Here is a 15,720-nt window from a genome sequence, read left to right on the forward strand (position 1 = left end):
GTTCATACTAGTATGAGTTTCCCAACTCGGGTCGTAGTCTGACTGTGCGCCATGAAAAAAACCTGATCGAAACGCTGCTATCCGACAGCTGATGTTGATCAACTACTGGGTTCAAATACAAATTCGAAAAAATAAAAAACAACTATTGGAAGTGGAATGAAGAAATTCAAGAAAATGTTGAAAAAAATTATAATTTAAAATTTAAGAAAACTCCACATTTGGAAATACACATTGAGAACATTTTAAAAAAATCAAAAAATGCACAACCTGTAGAAAACTATATTTTAACTATTTGGACTAAGTACTTACATACCATTTCAACTCATACGGATAATAACACAATGGAGCTACACATCAAGAATAAACTTAATATTATATAACATTTTCTATGATTTTAATACGTGTAAAGAAATGTCTTATCATGTTTTACAAAGTTATTTAATTTAATAAAAATTTAATAAAAATAAATTAGATAATTTTTTTTTAAATGGCAGTTTCCTACATGTACAGAGCTATGGTAATAATTGAGCATACAAAATAAAAAACAATTTTCTACGTGCCTATACTGTTTCTGTGGAATCAATTCAAAACACAAAATTTAGAGTTACCAATTTTTACAACATTAAAAGATTCTCAATCTCAGTCCATCTGAACCCCCCCCGAATGAAATTCAGGACGGTATTTTTTCAACACATTTGCCAAAATTAAGATAATTCCCTTATTTCGAATTTAATGTCTTGATATGTTCTCTACTCATAATAAAAGCTTTCATTTTATATTTTTTATACTCTTCAAAAAAAGCTTTTCATTTACACTGAAAGGCACGTATTGTTCAACCTCTTGAAATTCCTCAGCTTTGCCTAACAAACAAGCTAATAAAACTCAGATTCAAACTGTATCTTATTAAATTGATACGATCCCGTTAATTTTATGTTTCTCCTACACATTTGGAGCGAACTCCGCGCTTCGTCTCGCTTTATTACGCACGGAACAGGGAAAGTGTTACACTATATCGCATTACTAATTCCATTTAGAGATTATAAGGCATCAAAACAAGGATAATTGATTACGCGAAAGGGAAGAGGAAGATTTATTGTACAAATAAACTTTAATTAAGAACCGTACGCATAGGAATGGCATATCGAAACAATCGGGAAAACAAGACGGACAAATTAAATAAGACCGTATTGATTTTCTATCCAGAAATTAATTAACGTTAATTGTTTCTTTTGGGTTCAACCAAGGGATTGGTATCCGGAGAGTTTAACATCTGGAAAGGTGTCACGTGAAGCGTGAAATAAATTTTCTTGATGTTACTAATCGGGCGAAATTGAGAACGCCATGTCCTATGTGCAAAAAGTGTAATTACGGATCACCTTGTGTCCTAGGCACAGTCAATGGTTGCCATTTTTGTGCCATTTGATATACTCTCCTGGCAGCAATAATTTTGTTGGCCGTTAATTTGTTTTATTTTTTCATTTCATTTGATTTTCTTTATGTACTATCTGGGAAGGGAAAAGGGCTTTCAACAATGATTTGGTGCACCGCATTGTTTAATTTTGGCTAATTAAAAATACCTAAAAGTATTTCTGTAACGTTTAAAGCAACCTTTTACATTAGTTTTAAGATAAGTAATTCCTGTATGGAGACAACAGACGACATCTAACGGAGGAATTTTACAACACAATACCGGATGTTAAATCAAATGTTGACGTTCCCACTTGTATATTGTCTTACACCGGAAACCGGCGCCATTTTGTCTTCATATAGACTGAAGAAAACCCACTCTTTTTTGGTCCAAAAAACCTATACCGCGTTTCCCAAATGAAACTGAAAAGGCTATTGAAATAAAACATTTCGGGCATTCCAATAAGGCGAACTAATGCAACTAACAGAACGTTACGTAAACTTTTATACTGCTTTTACACAATGGCCCGTATGCATAAAAGTAAGCAAATGCTTATACTTGCAAAATTCAAAGTAAATACTCGTAACTGCCCCTTCATACTGGTCTGTTTAGCATAGTTTAGCAGCGCTGCACTGTGTCCTGGTCCTTCTGCTTAGCAGCGCTGCTCAATCGCCCAGTGCGAAGGAGCACTTACGAGTATTTACTTTGAATTTTGCAAGTATAAGCATTTGCTTACTTTTATTCATACGGGCCAATATGTAGAAGAAGTACGAACATAGTCACTGAAAGACTTATTGCCATACATTGTCGAATCAAAACGAAGTTGGGTGAAATTCGACACGGGCTTTTTTTGTTGAGATGCTGCCACCAAAAAGCATTACCTACTGAGACATTTGCCAAGATTAAATCTGAATTTTCTAGAATGTTCGAGGCGGAAAAAAGATGCTACTCAACATAGGCAAAAACAGAAAGAGAGTTAGTAAACTTCAAGAAACACGTAATAAGCATTTTGCTTAAATAGACGGGACTTTGTTTAAAGTGAATACTAGATGTAAGAAGGAGTAAAATTGAACTAAAACTTTCCAACTCGGGAACATCAATTGTAAATTTACAACTCATTGTTCAAACGAACTGAAGTAATGTTTCCTTTAGCATCAGTTTTCCGTCTTATTTGCGTACATAAAGTTTCCAAACAATTTTCAGGCGGGCTTCTGAAAACTGCATCAGACTTTTAAATGAATTCTGGCTTTTGAAATTCCTGCACTGCGTATTATGTAAACTATTTTATTAACTGAAAATTATCCGCGTGATGCAGATTCCGCAGTGCAAAAAAATTCAGCCCGTGTTAGCTATGAGAACGCTTGACAAAATCCTAATTTCACACATCAACCGGTCGAAACGTAATCATTGTATTCATATTCCGGCAATGTAACATTGATTAACATTTATATAGGGGCTTCATTTTAAAGCGTAAATTTTAATTATTTGAATATTGCCTACTTTACATAACGTCAGTTTTAAACAAATTTGTTTTATAAGGCCAGCAAAAACCATTTACAACTTCATACAAACATAATATAATAATTCAGCTTGAACAGCCTGACAACTCGTAATTTAAATTTCTACCACCTAATTAAAACATTTCCTATTCCTTTCGAAGTAATAAAATTTAATTTGAAAAGTTTTCATATTGGAAGCCTTAATAATCGCAATTTGACTAGTTACTCGCCGACGTACCTAATGATTCTTATCAATTAAAACAGTTCCCTAACTAGTTCTGTTAAATTATATTGCTGTCCCCCTTCTTCCAGAGTCGCTGTGAACTATTCCAACGTAATTTTCGTATATTTCACTTTATCTGTTCGTTTCGCTATCTGTTTAGCCAATAAACACGCTATTCCCAGAGCTTTGCATGTATTACTCAATTTAAAACAAAATCATACATTGTACAGGTAGATACCAAGAAGTGTCAAAGACATCGCTATCAGTTTACCCCACTGATTCCCACCGAGATCAATAAACACCATCAGCCTAAATGGGGGTCGTTTTTTAGGAAAAGTTCTCGTTACAAAACCAATAAACGGAGGTGAGATGACTTCTTCAAAATTCTTCTTGATATATATTTAGGTACTACTATGTAATATATTTCTTTGCTCTAATGGTCCCTTTCTTTTTAAGCTTTGAGCAAATTATCGTCGTCTACTCTACTAATTGGTGTGTTTGAAACAACCTTTTTCCCTTTGTGAGAAATTATAAATGATATACAAAGAGAATATATTAAACATTTGTTATGATTAAATACTAAAATTAAACAAATTCTGCCAATCCTCTAAACGGACAAAATATCCAATTCTGACTGAACTAAAAATATTCTTGCTGGCCAGATAATTAAATTTATTTTAGAAAACAATGTATCAAGTGATTGTAAATAAGGAAATTCCAATAATTAAATAACGTGCATGAAGACTAATTCACCGATAATTCGCACTCGGAAATAATAAAAATTAAGTTAGTAACCATCGCCTTCAATTCTTCAATATTGCCATCGGTGTGTGCACTAACGCTATCTTTGGTGTGTTTTCTCTTTCTCTCGTTGATGCCTGTGGTGGCACCATTCAAAAGTTTTTCTGCATCTGTATTTGAATATAAACAATACGAGATAGGTTTCATTATTACGCATCATTTTTCTCATTACGTGTTTTGCTAGGGATTTAACTTCACTCAACGCTCAAGTTTAACCTTCTATTACCATTTTCTTACAATTTTTTTTTAAGTTCTCTTCTGTCTTTCGTTTGGAATACCTTTCTAAGTTGACCTACCTGGATTTTACTTACGAGCCACGCAGTACGTGGATGATATTGCATTTTTATTTGGACTCGTCATCTTATCAACCCTGAACGGCGCGGTGGATGAGTTTCTACATTACCGGCAAGGTCCCCGCCATTTCTGTGAATCCAAACAGCTGATTCTACCTACATAATCTACTTCGAATTTGTTTATGCCTGGAGATTTCAAGATAATTCCTGTAATCGCAAGTATTTACGAAACCCTGGAGAACATTATTGTTGTAAATCGCTCCTGATAGTACGTGCATTGTTTTTGCTGTTACCGAAGATTTAACTTTACCGACCGATATCGAGATCCGCTTTTATCTACATTTCTTTCTGATTGCTACAGAGATTCATTCTATTAGTTCGATTACATTGTATCCTTCAGATTAGCTGTGTTATATCAGATATTAGTACCGTTGCTTTGTGAATTAGTTTTGAAGTTACAGAGGCTTTGTCCGAAGCCGATATCTACAATTTTTTGGTTACGTTGTATATTTACTCCGAAGAATTTGCTCATATTGTTTATGTCATGCATTGATTAGATCAATAGACATTTAGTTATTTGTGCACTGTTAAGTGTTTTTCTTGAATTTAACGTCTCGCACTGTAAGGATAACCCGTGGTTATTAATTACAGTTTATTATCCGATTGTCTCCGTGTCAGACGGTAGCATTGCTATTTCGCAATATTTTATGTGCAGCGCGATTCTCTACCCTTTTGTTAGTTTGTGTTGTTATATGTTACAGATTTGATCTTCTGAACTGAACTGAACGCCCAAAGGTAATTTTTATTTCGATGACTCCTTATTTAACGTTTGATTACACACTGGTTTTCGATACAAGCGGATTGTAATTATTACATTTTCTTGATGTTCACTTATAGTTGTTTTCTGCAGAAGCCTGGTTTTGATATTAAATTTTATCTGATACGTGTTGATCCCCCTTCATTAATCAGAATTCAAATATTGACATTGCAGATCTATATACGTGTGTTCTACTCCTATCAAGTATTTTATTCTTTAGCTTTTCAAGACCAGAACAAGGATCTCTGCCTGGTTTCCCCCTTTTGGTAAGTATTCTCCCCTCTTTTGACATTTACTAAAGACCAAGTGGCGCCTATCCGGTTTACTATTAGTACAATTCCCTTTTGTTTATTTTTGCTATACTTCGTTCACCCAACAGAAATAGTTAAGCCACTCCTACAAAATTTGGGCCAATGTAAGCAGCAACCAGTTTTACAACCACAAAATTATAAAAAGCGGAAAATTTGAAAAATCAAATTGAAATGTCACTTGCTCAAGACTAATTATGGCGCTATCTCTCTGAACATAACTCGTGGCAAAAATAGTAAAACCTGCAAACTGTTAAATACATGTAAATATGCAACATAAAAACACTGTTTATATTGAGAAAAGTACAAAAAAGTATTATTACTGCAGCACAAAGTTTTGAAATTACAAGTGCACTTGAATATAAACAAAGGTACATAACAATTTAAATCCTGTATCGCTTCACTCGGATTCGGACTCCGTTGATGTCGAGTCATCTCCCACATGAATTACTAATGGCTCCACTACGATGTCCATTAAAATGTCAATTTGCCACATTTTTTCCTCTTCACTTTGAGCATGGCGAATTGCGTTCTTCCAATTTTCAGCAGTAACATGTTCCACTGCTTGTTGAAATAGTGGATGAAGGTCTTTCATTTTAAATGTGGTGTTGTTTCTGGCCACTTCACCTTTTATTTGCGCCCATATCAGTTCAATTGGATTCAATTCGCAGTGATATGGAGGCAATTGCAGCACGGTACGATTGTGTTCCTTTGCAATTTCATCAACTACATATTTTGGTGTAACAGCTGCCCGTTTCACAAGCTGTAGAAGTTCAGCTCTTACCATATCTTCTTCGTAAGGTATCGATTTGCTTGTTAACCGAGTTTGTATATCAGCTTTTTTCGTACTGGTGTTTGGTATTTTTTCACTTTTCCTGCTATGATATGAAGCGTTGTCCATTATAATCACAGATTGTTCATCAAGATGTGTAACGATTTCCATAAACCACTTTTCAAAAACTTCACTGGTCATTTCTTCGTGATAATCCCCTGTTTTCTTCGATTCAAAACACTGCAAACCTTCCTCGACGAAGCCATCCTCGGACCCTATATGGAGAACAATAAGGCGATTTCCTTTGCCCGATGGATCTTTCAATCCAGTTGATAGCCCGTTGATAAATGCCTGTCTTGGAGTGAGAATTGTGGTGCCCTTCCATACTTTGCTTACAGTATGCCCAGCATTCACCCAAGTTTCATCTAGGAAATACAACTTCCTACCTTCTTCACGATATTTTCTAATTTCACGCAAGAACCGACGCCGCCTCCAAGTAATTATTTCGTCCTTTTCCCTAAGAACACTATTGCGTGACCTCTTTTCGAATCTATAATGACAAGTACATAATATACATACACGTAAAGAAAAAAGGTTTACTGACCGAAAACCTATTTCTTTTATTAATTTCCATAAAGTAGTTCGTTTCAAATGGGGTAAGTCTTCGTCTTCGTGTATTTAAAATGCCAGTTTGGTCTTCAACTGAAAAGTGCTTGGCAGAACGTTTTTTCGGTGGAGAGAAAGCAGCACCGGCGACATTTATGTTTGCGTACAACTTTTCTTGATCGCGAATAATATAACCCTAAAAACAGGCATGTAAAAATCGTGTAAAAATTTTATAATTACTCACCTGACTATCTTTAGAATACACCGACGAGTCTTTATAAAGACTATTTTGTGTGAATAAAGGAGATTAATGGCAAATTGACGCAAGTAAAGATGTAAAAACCGTAAAAAGAAACGCAATAGGCAAGATGACAGATGACAGATTACCCAATTCGGCCAATTCGCTTTACAAGTGTGATTGTGGCTTCAAAAATTACACCAATAACAATGTCGTATTCAAATGTGGCGGTAATTGTTGAGGAGGGGCTTAACTATTTCTGTTGGGTGAACGAAGTATAGTGAACAAGAACCCCGGTATTCACCCCCACCTACCTCTATTTTGCCTGAGCTTACTGTGTGCTTATCTCAATTTTGTTACATTTGCCCAAAGGGCATGTAACAAGTTATTAAAAAGGCGAGGAGGACCTTTTGGTGAAAGATAATCAGTGTTTGTGGTTGTAGAAGAAAGTCCAGATAGATATTTTAATTCATCGTTATAAAAGTGAATGTACTAGTTCGAGTTAAGCTCAAGCGTTGTGTAACGTATACGGAGAAGCAGTGTTGTGTGTATCGAGTAGTAATCGCATAAGTGGGGCCTTTCTTTAAAGTTTATCCAAATATCCGATAAAGTGAAGTTACCCACCACCAAAAAGCCACTTTTACATTTGCACTTACAACAAAGTCAGTTTGTTTAAATTAAGAATCAAGTTTCTGTTTTTTTCTGCGTTTGTTAAAGAAAATTGCAGTTGTGATAGGATATTAGGATTATAATTATTTAAGGTAGGTAATTAGAATTTGTCTTTTAAATTTCATTTGTTTCAATCGATCCCATGTCCGTGGTTTGTAGGACCTGAGTGCCTTTCTTGTTTTACAGCATCATTGATGGATTTTTGCGAATAAATTTGTGTCTTGTGTAAATGATCAGCTGTGCGTTTATCAAGCCCACATTACTATCCAGGATATAAGAGTTTCCATTATACGTTTTTCTGTTAGTACAACCATGCTTATGCCAGGTGTCTAAACAATAATTTTAAATTAGATTATTTGTCGAGAGGTGGCCCAGGCTACTGAAGGCCCCAAATGATTTCGAAAAAAAATGATAATTAATTTGTATAAAATTATTTTTTGTTAGCGTTTGAATTATTTAAATTACCAGAGTTTAATTGAGCTTGCTGGACAGGTGGGTAGTTTAGTGACCGTTTGCCATAGCAATGTTGATTAATATAACAAATTATTACTTAATGTTCATAATGTTCTTAAGTAATACTAGAATTTCACTATTTATCACTTCGACATCGATGTTAAGACTGAGAACTAAACACAATTCAATTTTCTTATATATCAAATAAAAACCTAAAAGAATCAGTCACATCCGTTTTTATTTCTTATCGCTGGTCACTAAGCCTTTATTGACTTGATGGCGCTTTGATAACGTCACTACAATATAATCAATGGGAAATGTGTGTGGTGAGAAATAAATATTTACTTCGGATGGTGATCGTGATCTCTTTCTTTCTAGTTTACTCTTCAATAATCATAATCAATCAAATCAATGATAGTTTAACACATTAGATTTTCCACATACATGGAACCCAACACTAATCGAACGACTCTCCTCGAGGCCCCTTATATAATTCCAACAAAATTGGACCAAAGGATATTTTTTCCTGTTCGCTCTGAACGTTTATGAATATGATCTCGCACTACCAAAACCAGAAGCATATAATCAGGCACGATGGTGCTACCAAACACATTTTACTTCAATTAATGTTTCAGAGAGTAATCGGCTAATCAGCTTTAATCTTCTCTCGATTAGAAAGCAAGACATACAAATAATTAATTCTTTTAATTAAGCGCGTCCGAAAACTTGTTCGGTACTTTGCCGTATTTTCCAATTTTCTGCTATGGCGAATCGTGAAGGACTCTTAATTTATGGTTGGTGGACCAAACTAATTAAATAAACGCGGCCGTTTTCTTTCATAAACGGCTTCGTTACCTTCCTGACTTGCCGCTGAAAATATGAAGTACGGGGTCAGAGAATTGAAGAAATTAATCGTTTCGTAACGGTGGACTTTGAAGCGCATTACCTACTAAAAAACTAGGCCAAAGATACAACTTGTAACTATAGGTAGAAGGTGACACATGCATATTTGTCATGCTTGAGAATTTCCTGTGTCCGGCGATTCTTAAAATGGTATTCTACTTACCGGCGCTCGTCGATACTCAGCCTTGGACATTTTCCAAATTTGTTTCTGATATTAATACAAACACATTCAAGCGACACGAGGACTTCCGACCTACTACTCTCTACACCTTAATCTCACGATTCTTTTCCCAAACTGAAAACAACTCATGAAAGTTATTAAGATTAACGCAGGTTTCCCATTATGAAAAAAAGTTAGAAAACTTCACAATGGAGTATTAGCACTCATCTTTCGTGAACGTTGGACAGAAACGATTTTAGCAGTACGAGGAAAGTTGTCGAGTTTAATTACAGAGTTATTAGTTGATGGGAGTTATAAATAGCGACGAGTTGAATGAAAGTTTTTTTTTTCGGTTTTTACTCGAAAATCTCAACATGCGTGCTCGATTCGCAACGGTAAGATGTGTACTGAGGAAATTATTTACAGTTCAGATATGGAAGTCTGTTTACCTTAGCGATTATTATTATCTCTCCCTTTACGAAAGAAATTTACAGGCAGCGCTCCTCTCTTTCTTGCAAATACCCCCCTAAGAATTAAAAACTTTAATTAAAAAGTGCTGTATTCCTATAAACTCCGCATCTATTTATTTTTCTTACGGCGTACTTGCTTTTGTTCCATTTTAATTAAGAGAACATAGCCGCTGCAGTGTACACAAACTTATTCTTAATTAATTCGGTTGCAGCTGAATTTTATTAATAACGAAGCATAAGATCTGGATCGATCCGGATTTGAATGTAATTAATGACGTTATAACTAATCGGACTCGAGCGATGAGATTATAACGATTAGTTACTATGAGCTCGATTGAGGAAGGTGAAGTTTGTACTGCAGTCATCAATTTCCATTTTGTTTATATAAAACAGTAATAAAGTTACAAAATATCAGTTCTATAAAAGAGACACGTTAGGAAGTGAAATATATTTGCTTTATTTTCAACGGCGTTAATTCCAGCATCAACTGTGTAAAGAAACGGTTACTACCACACCTTTATAAAATATTGAAGATACAAGGATTTTTTTAAACATTTGTAGACGTAATTTCGAAAAGGAATATGTGGAAATGGCAGGTCACAAGTTTAAACTGCACGAAACGTACGAATATTGCATAATGAACTTGCCATTGCTAATGCGCTATGAAATACTTGTACTTTTGCAGCAGGTTGAAAATAATGAGGTAAGTACGTTTGTAATAAAAAAAAAACGAGTTTGGTGGCTGGAAGTCATTGCCGTACATTGTGTACAACCACATTGGCGTTGATAAGTGTAGCTCTAACCTAGGGCAATAAAACTGAAAAAAATTTACAATCGTATATTTCAAATACATGATCTGAATTCGGTGTGAATCGCAGATACGTTTAATTTTTTGCCATAAAAAAGCTTTTTGCAAGCAACACGCGGAAACCCTTTCACATGTATCTTCAGTATCACGATTAGCAACATTATTTAAGCAATCAAGATACACATTTTATTGTTGGCGATATCAATATTAATACATTGCAAAACTTTGATTATACATACTGTCAAGAATATTGACATACATAATGAGCGAGGCAAGCTTTGAATCTCTAATGCATCCCCCTATGTAAGGGTAACTGTGGCGGCGTGTTTGAAATTTAAATGTAATTTAGTGTCTTATGATAAGTTCAAAAAATCGATCATGTTAATGTTCTAAAGTGCAGTTATGTGATTTTGCTTACGATTTCCCGTATGATTCTTCGATCATTCGACTTTTGTTAGGGGTTGTTTTCGTGGTTTTCTGTTTAAGTTATACGATTTGCTATCAACAATTACGGTATGATCGGACCCCAAAGCAGGACAACTGGCAAGAGAAATCGTAGGTAAAATCACATATCGTAAACTGCAAATACCTTTAGACCTTTTTAAGGGGAAGTATATACACAGGGTGTTACATATAAGTATGTAAAAAAATTGGGTGGTAGAGGGCATCAAATCAAGCATTTTTTCCAAATAAACCGAGGGTCCAACGTGTTTCGTTTGGGAGACACCCCCAAAGAAGTTTTTTTTTTCAGCAACCGTAATAGTTAGAAAGACTGGCGGCATGTTCTTGAATAGGTTTCAAAATTCCTACCACGAAAGGTCGCACTGAGTGTGGGTGCGAAAAAAATTCTGATTTCGATGAAATTTGGTATCATACATACAAAAAACGAGTAGTGGGGATGATAGACGTAGGCCAACTATCATCTCTTGGATCTCAAGGCGCCAATCGGAGGAAATAGTTATTAGATTTTGTTATATACCGCATGTTCAGGGTGATGAATGATCGCATATCATGGTCAATATTCTGGGAAACGAAATGTTAGGGTTCGATTCAGGTGCCACTAGAAGCGTGATTAGGGAAAAAGTCCGAATTCCCAAATATTACTGTTGCAAATGACCCGTCATGTAAATGTGTAGGAGTCCCAATTAAACTGAAGGAGATGGTAAAGATAATCGATTTGTTAGTTGTGATGGATCCACCAATACACTATCCAGTCTTGCCTGCTTTGTTGAAGGAGATAGACGGTGAATTGCAGCAAATGTTGGATAAGGGTGGGTGGGTCATGTGTCGCCTTTCGTCAGCTCAATGAAGTTATTTGGCGCGACGCCTATCCCTTGCCGTTTGTTTTAAACATTCTAGATCGTCTACACTCTACGAGATGCCAGATTTCTAACCAGTTTGGACATAAGGTCGGTTTATTGGCAAGGCTTTCTGTCAAGTCGATCCGGAGAAGATTTCCGCAATTCTTAATATCACTACACCAACTAAGTTTTTTGAGGTTCCAGGGTTCCCACCAATTCCCCAATTATCAAGGAGAAGGGGAAAAAGTTATTTGTTGTTTATCTCGATCGCTCACCAAACAAGAGGGTAAATATTCTACGACAGACCGTGAGTGTCGGGCAGTCCGTTGGAGTATTGAGAAGTTACGACCGTATATTGAAGGCACCCATTTTAAAGTCATTACTGTTCATTGGTCTCTCTGCTGGCTGAATAACTATAAAAAAGATTATCTTATTATTATAAGATATCTTGTATTAAAAAAATCAGCTTCATTCATCCAACCGTCACCTAGTTATTACCGTAGAATGTTCGTAAAAACCGACCAAGAATTGTTTTTTTTATTTATTATGAAATGTTCGCGATTTTTTTAAATATTTTTTAAGAGCTATTATCAACGTTTTATTTGGTGTATAACTCATTAAAAAAAATTAGAATTGGTACCGCAAAGCCTTAAGTAACATAACTTGAGGCGACAGACGGTCGATTTTAGTATACTAGCACCCCTACTATATGAAACTCTTCAAATCTAGAATCGTAATTTTGGCTCGCTACAAGTACTCGATCGAACCAGATTAAATAAAGTTTTAATTACCTTGTAATGTCAATATGAAAAATTTCCAGTCTTCCACTGCGTAGACAAAAACACAAACCCTAAACTGAATTCGCCTCAGAAACTCCACTTCTTTATTAGATAGCACTAAAACTTTTCTCCGAATATGTGAATCAAAACTTCTCCTTACCTTACCTACCTTACCCCTGAACCGATTTGGACGAAACTTGGGGTGCATATAGGGTGGTATGGGGAATCGAAAATACCCTACTTTGGTTTTGATCCGTAACTATATTCATGGTTGTTGAGGGTGTCAAAAGTTTAAAAGAGCTATAACGGCTTGAAAAAATTTTTTCGCATACACTGGCCAAAATGGCTTAAAAAACAATTTTTTTGTGAGTTCCTTTGTTTTTGAGAGGTTTTGAATTGAAAAGTTAAAACTATTTATTTTATTTTTCTATTTTTGCATTTTTCTCTAAAAGTAAGTTCCAGAGTGAAAAATGTTATAAAAAAGAAGTGTCTTGATAAGATCTACAAAAAATGCTTCTACACTTTTTGCGTAGGGTTCAAAATAAAGGTGCTAGAGGGCTTTTTCTAAATGTTATACTATGACCGAAGATAATTGCAATGACTCTATTAAAAGTAGTCGGAAACTCAAGTTAGGAGTTTGCCTGACAAGTAGTTTTTTTGTTAATTTCACACGAACTTAAACGAACACACATAACTTCCCAACAATCCATCGGCGACACCTACACCTCCGCTGTACCCACCTGGAGTCTTTATTGTTTCCCGTATTTTTAGCGTATTTTCCAAGTCATGTTGGAAGGAGCTATTATGGCCACTTTTCCGTCCGTCCGCCCGAGGTCTTAACTACGTTTACAGTTTTCAAGATATTTAGTTCTTTCTTTTTGCATTCGGTAGCTAATAGATCTGGCACCTCAACCAAGAAAAATCTTGATAATTAAAGTGCGCATGCGCAAATGCCAACTTTCTTATTTTTGGAGATATTGCTTTGACATTTTAACTACAGATGCATCTAGTAAGGACAAGCATATCGCAATTGTAAAAATTATATGTGCGCATGCGCAGGACTGCGCAATGTCAACTTTCTTATTTTTGGTTGATTTTTTTTCTCAATAACGATGAAAAAGTATCTGAACAAAACAAAAAATAAAATTCTTGTTTCACAATCTACCAGTGACGCACCGAAAGAAAGTTTACGGGGAGAAAATGGAACATGAACCCTGAAAAAAACATCACCCTGTGGATTCTCACTACCATTGACATGACCAATGATTTAAGCTCTTCCGAGTAACTTATATTTCAAATTTGAGCGAAATATCTCAAAAACTGCAGGAGATATAAAGAGAAAATCGAGGAGAAAACCTAAAAATCTTGATATTTTAACACCCCGTAAATCGGTAACGAAGCGAGATAAACGTCTAATGCGCAGTCTTATTTGTGAAAACGAGATATCTATTGCAGTGGTACAAAATCGTCCTGAATACTTAAGGCACCAAACACAACGTATCTACCGTAAAACTAGCATCCCCAATTTTTTAAAAAATCTACCGTCCCCGGAATAACTGCACCAAAAAATTAGCAACAAACCTCGGAACAAATTTAATTATGTGCTGTTACATCCAACTAACGTGTGCTAACTTAACGGATATGAGATTTACTTTATATTGGACTATTGGAGTATACATCTGCTTCTGTCACTTCTGCGAATTTCATAGTGTCATTCTGCCGTCCCTACCCTTAGCTTGCTTCATTGGTAATTATTTCTCTAACTATTTTGTCTACATTTTTCCCGATAGAATTGCTGGCTCCTTTGTCATCTTCCAATTCTATTATTTTCCTGTTATCTAGATGTATTGATTTACAATTATTGCTTCTGAGAATAATTAATCTTTAGTAGTTGTTAGTTTTTTTTCTTCAACCAATCTATTGTTCCTGTTTGATTGCTTGAATTGAAATTTTACGTTATATCCAAGATGGTTTTAATTTTGCCGTTGAAATAGCGTACCTACTATGCATTTCCGCAATACCTTTCATCACAAATCAAATTTGAGAAAATACTGAAAACTAATATGAAAGAGACCAACGCACGCTCAGTGGACGATGGTGACCAAACAATTTAAACACGATTACTGGAGAATGTCTTCGATCAATAGTCACTGCGGTAATATTGAATCTCGCACTAACTTTGGGTTTTGGAAATTTGCAAAAAGAGCAATTACAAAGAGTTTCTAACCGGATATAAACGGGAACCATCCATATTTAATAATCCCACTAATGCTAGTATATTAGGCGACCAATTTTATGTGAACGTCCTGCCTCAAATCTGTGACCGGAAATATAACGAATTAATGGTTGTGTACAAACTCATTCTAAATCGCTTAGCTGCAGTTAAAACTTTAATCTCGCGTATAGGACTAACGATGTCATTGTCAGATATAAAATATTGAAAGGATTTAATCACGACCTCACATTTATAATAATAAGCCGAGGCGAGAACAAAGGATTCTAGGTCAGTAGCACTTTTCACTATTGTCTTTTATACGTATGTATATATGTATACTCTGCGGTAAAAAAAACTCAATTTATTTCTTAACTTAATCAGTTTCGGGCTTCAATTATTCCTGATTAAAATCTCGAACTGAAATGTGAACATGAATGCGACGCGACGGTCGATAACCAGTTTTGACTGTTTATAATTATGAAACGTGTACGGTATTGTTCAAAGTTTCTGAACTAAGCGAAATGGAGGTTTCGAAGTAACAAGTTCACTTCAGTAATAATTATGTGGGTAGCTCCCAGAAAAGCTGCCCTTTTAAATCTGTACACTGCAGAGTATTATAGAAATCTCTATTCTAAGTATTGCAAAATGGCTGTTTGGTATAAATAATACTAAACTGCTAATTTTCAAGACAAAAATGGACTACACGTAGTGAAGAAAACGTATATTTTGTATGAATGAAACACGATTTTTTTCATCCAATCCCCTTTACATACTCGTGAAGACAGGGACAACTCGCCCCTGGTTACTAGCGACGCCTGCTTTTTTTAAGGGTTTAGTGATTGAGTTCTACAAGATATACGGTTACTTCAAAATTTTGTTGACATTGTATTTTAAGTTAACGGTTTCTCAATAAATTGGTCACTTTATGAAGTCAATGGTTTCAAGGTGAGTCACTGCTCGATTATATGCGCGAGAGAGGTTGTAGCACCAGTCTGGC

General features: G+C 35.4%; 1 protein-coding gene across 1 annotated transcript; it reads right to left on the minus strand.

Moving 5' to 3' along the window:
* Positions 1–5,402: 5,402 nt before the first annotated feature.
* LOC116170430 lies at positions 5,403–6,792 on the minus strand. Its single transcript, XM_031486818.1, has 2 exons — positions 6,726–6,792; positions 5,403–6,671 (listed from the first exon to the last, which is right to left on the minus strand). Exon 2 carries the CDS (start codon positions 6,320–6,322, stop codon positions 5,750–5,752), a length of 573 nt encoding a protein of 190 aa, XP_031342678.1. The 5' UTR covers positions 6,323–6,671; positions 6,726–6,792; the 3' UTR covers positions 5,403–5,749.
* Positions 6,793–15,720: the final 8,928 nt, after the last annotated feature.

The sequence above is a fragment of the Photinus pyralis genome, unplaced genomic scaffold (assembly GCF_008802855.1).
Source record: "Photinus pyralis isolate 1611_PpyrPB1 unplaced genomic scaffold, Ppyr1.3 Ppyr1.4_LG5, whole genome shotgun sequence".
NCBI lineage: Eukaryota > Metazoa > Arthropoda > Insecta > Coleoptera > Lampyridae > Photinus > Photinus pyralis.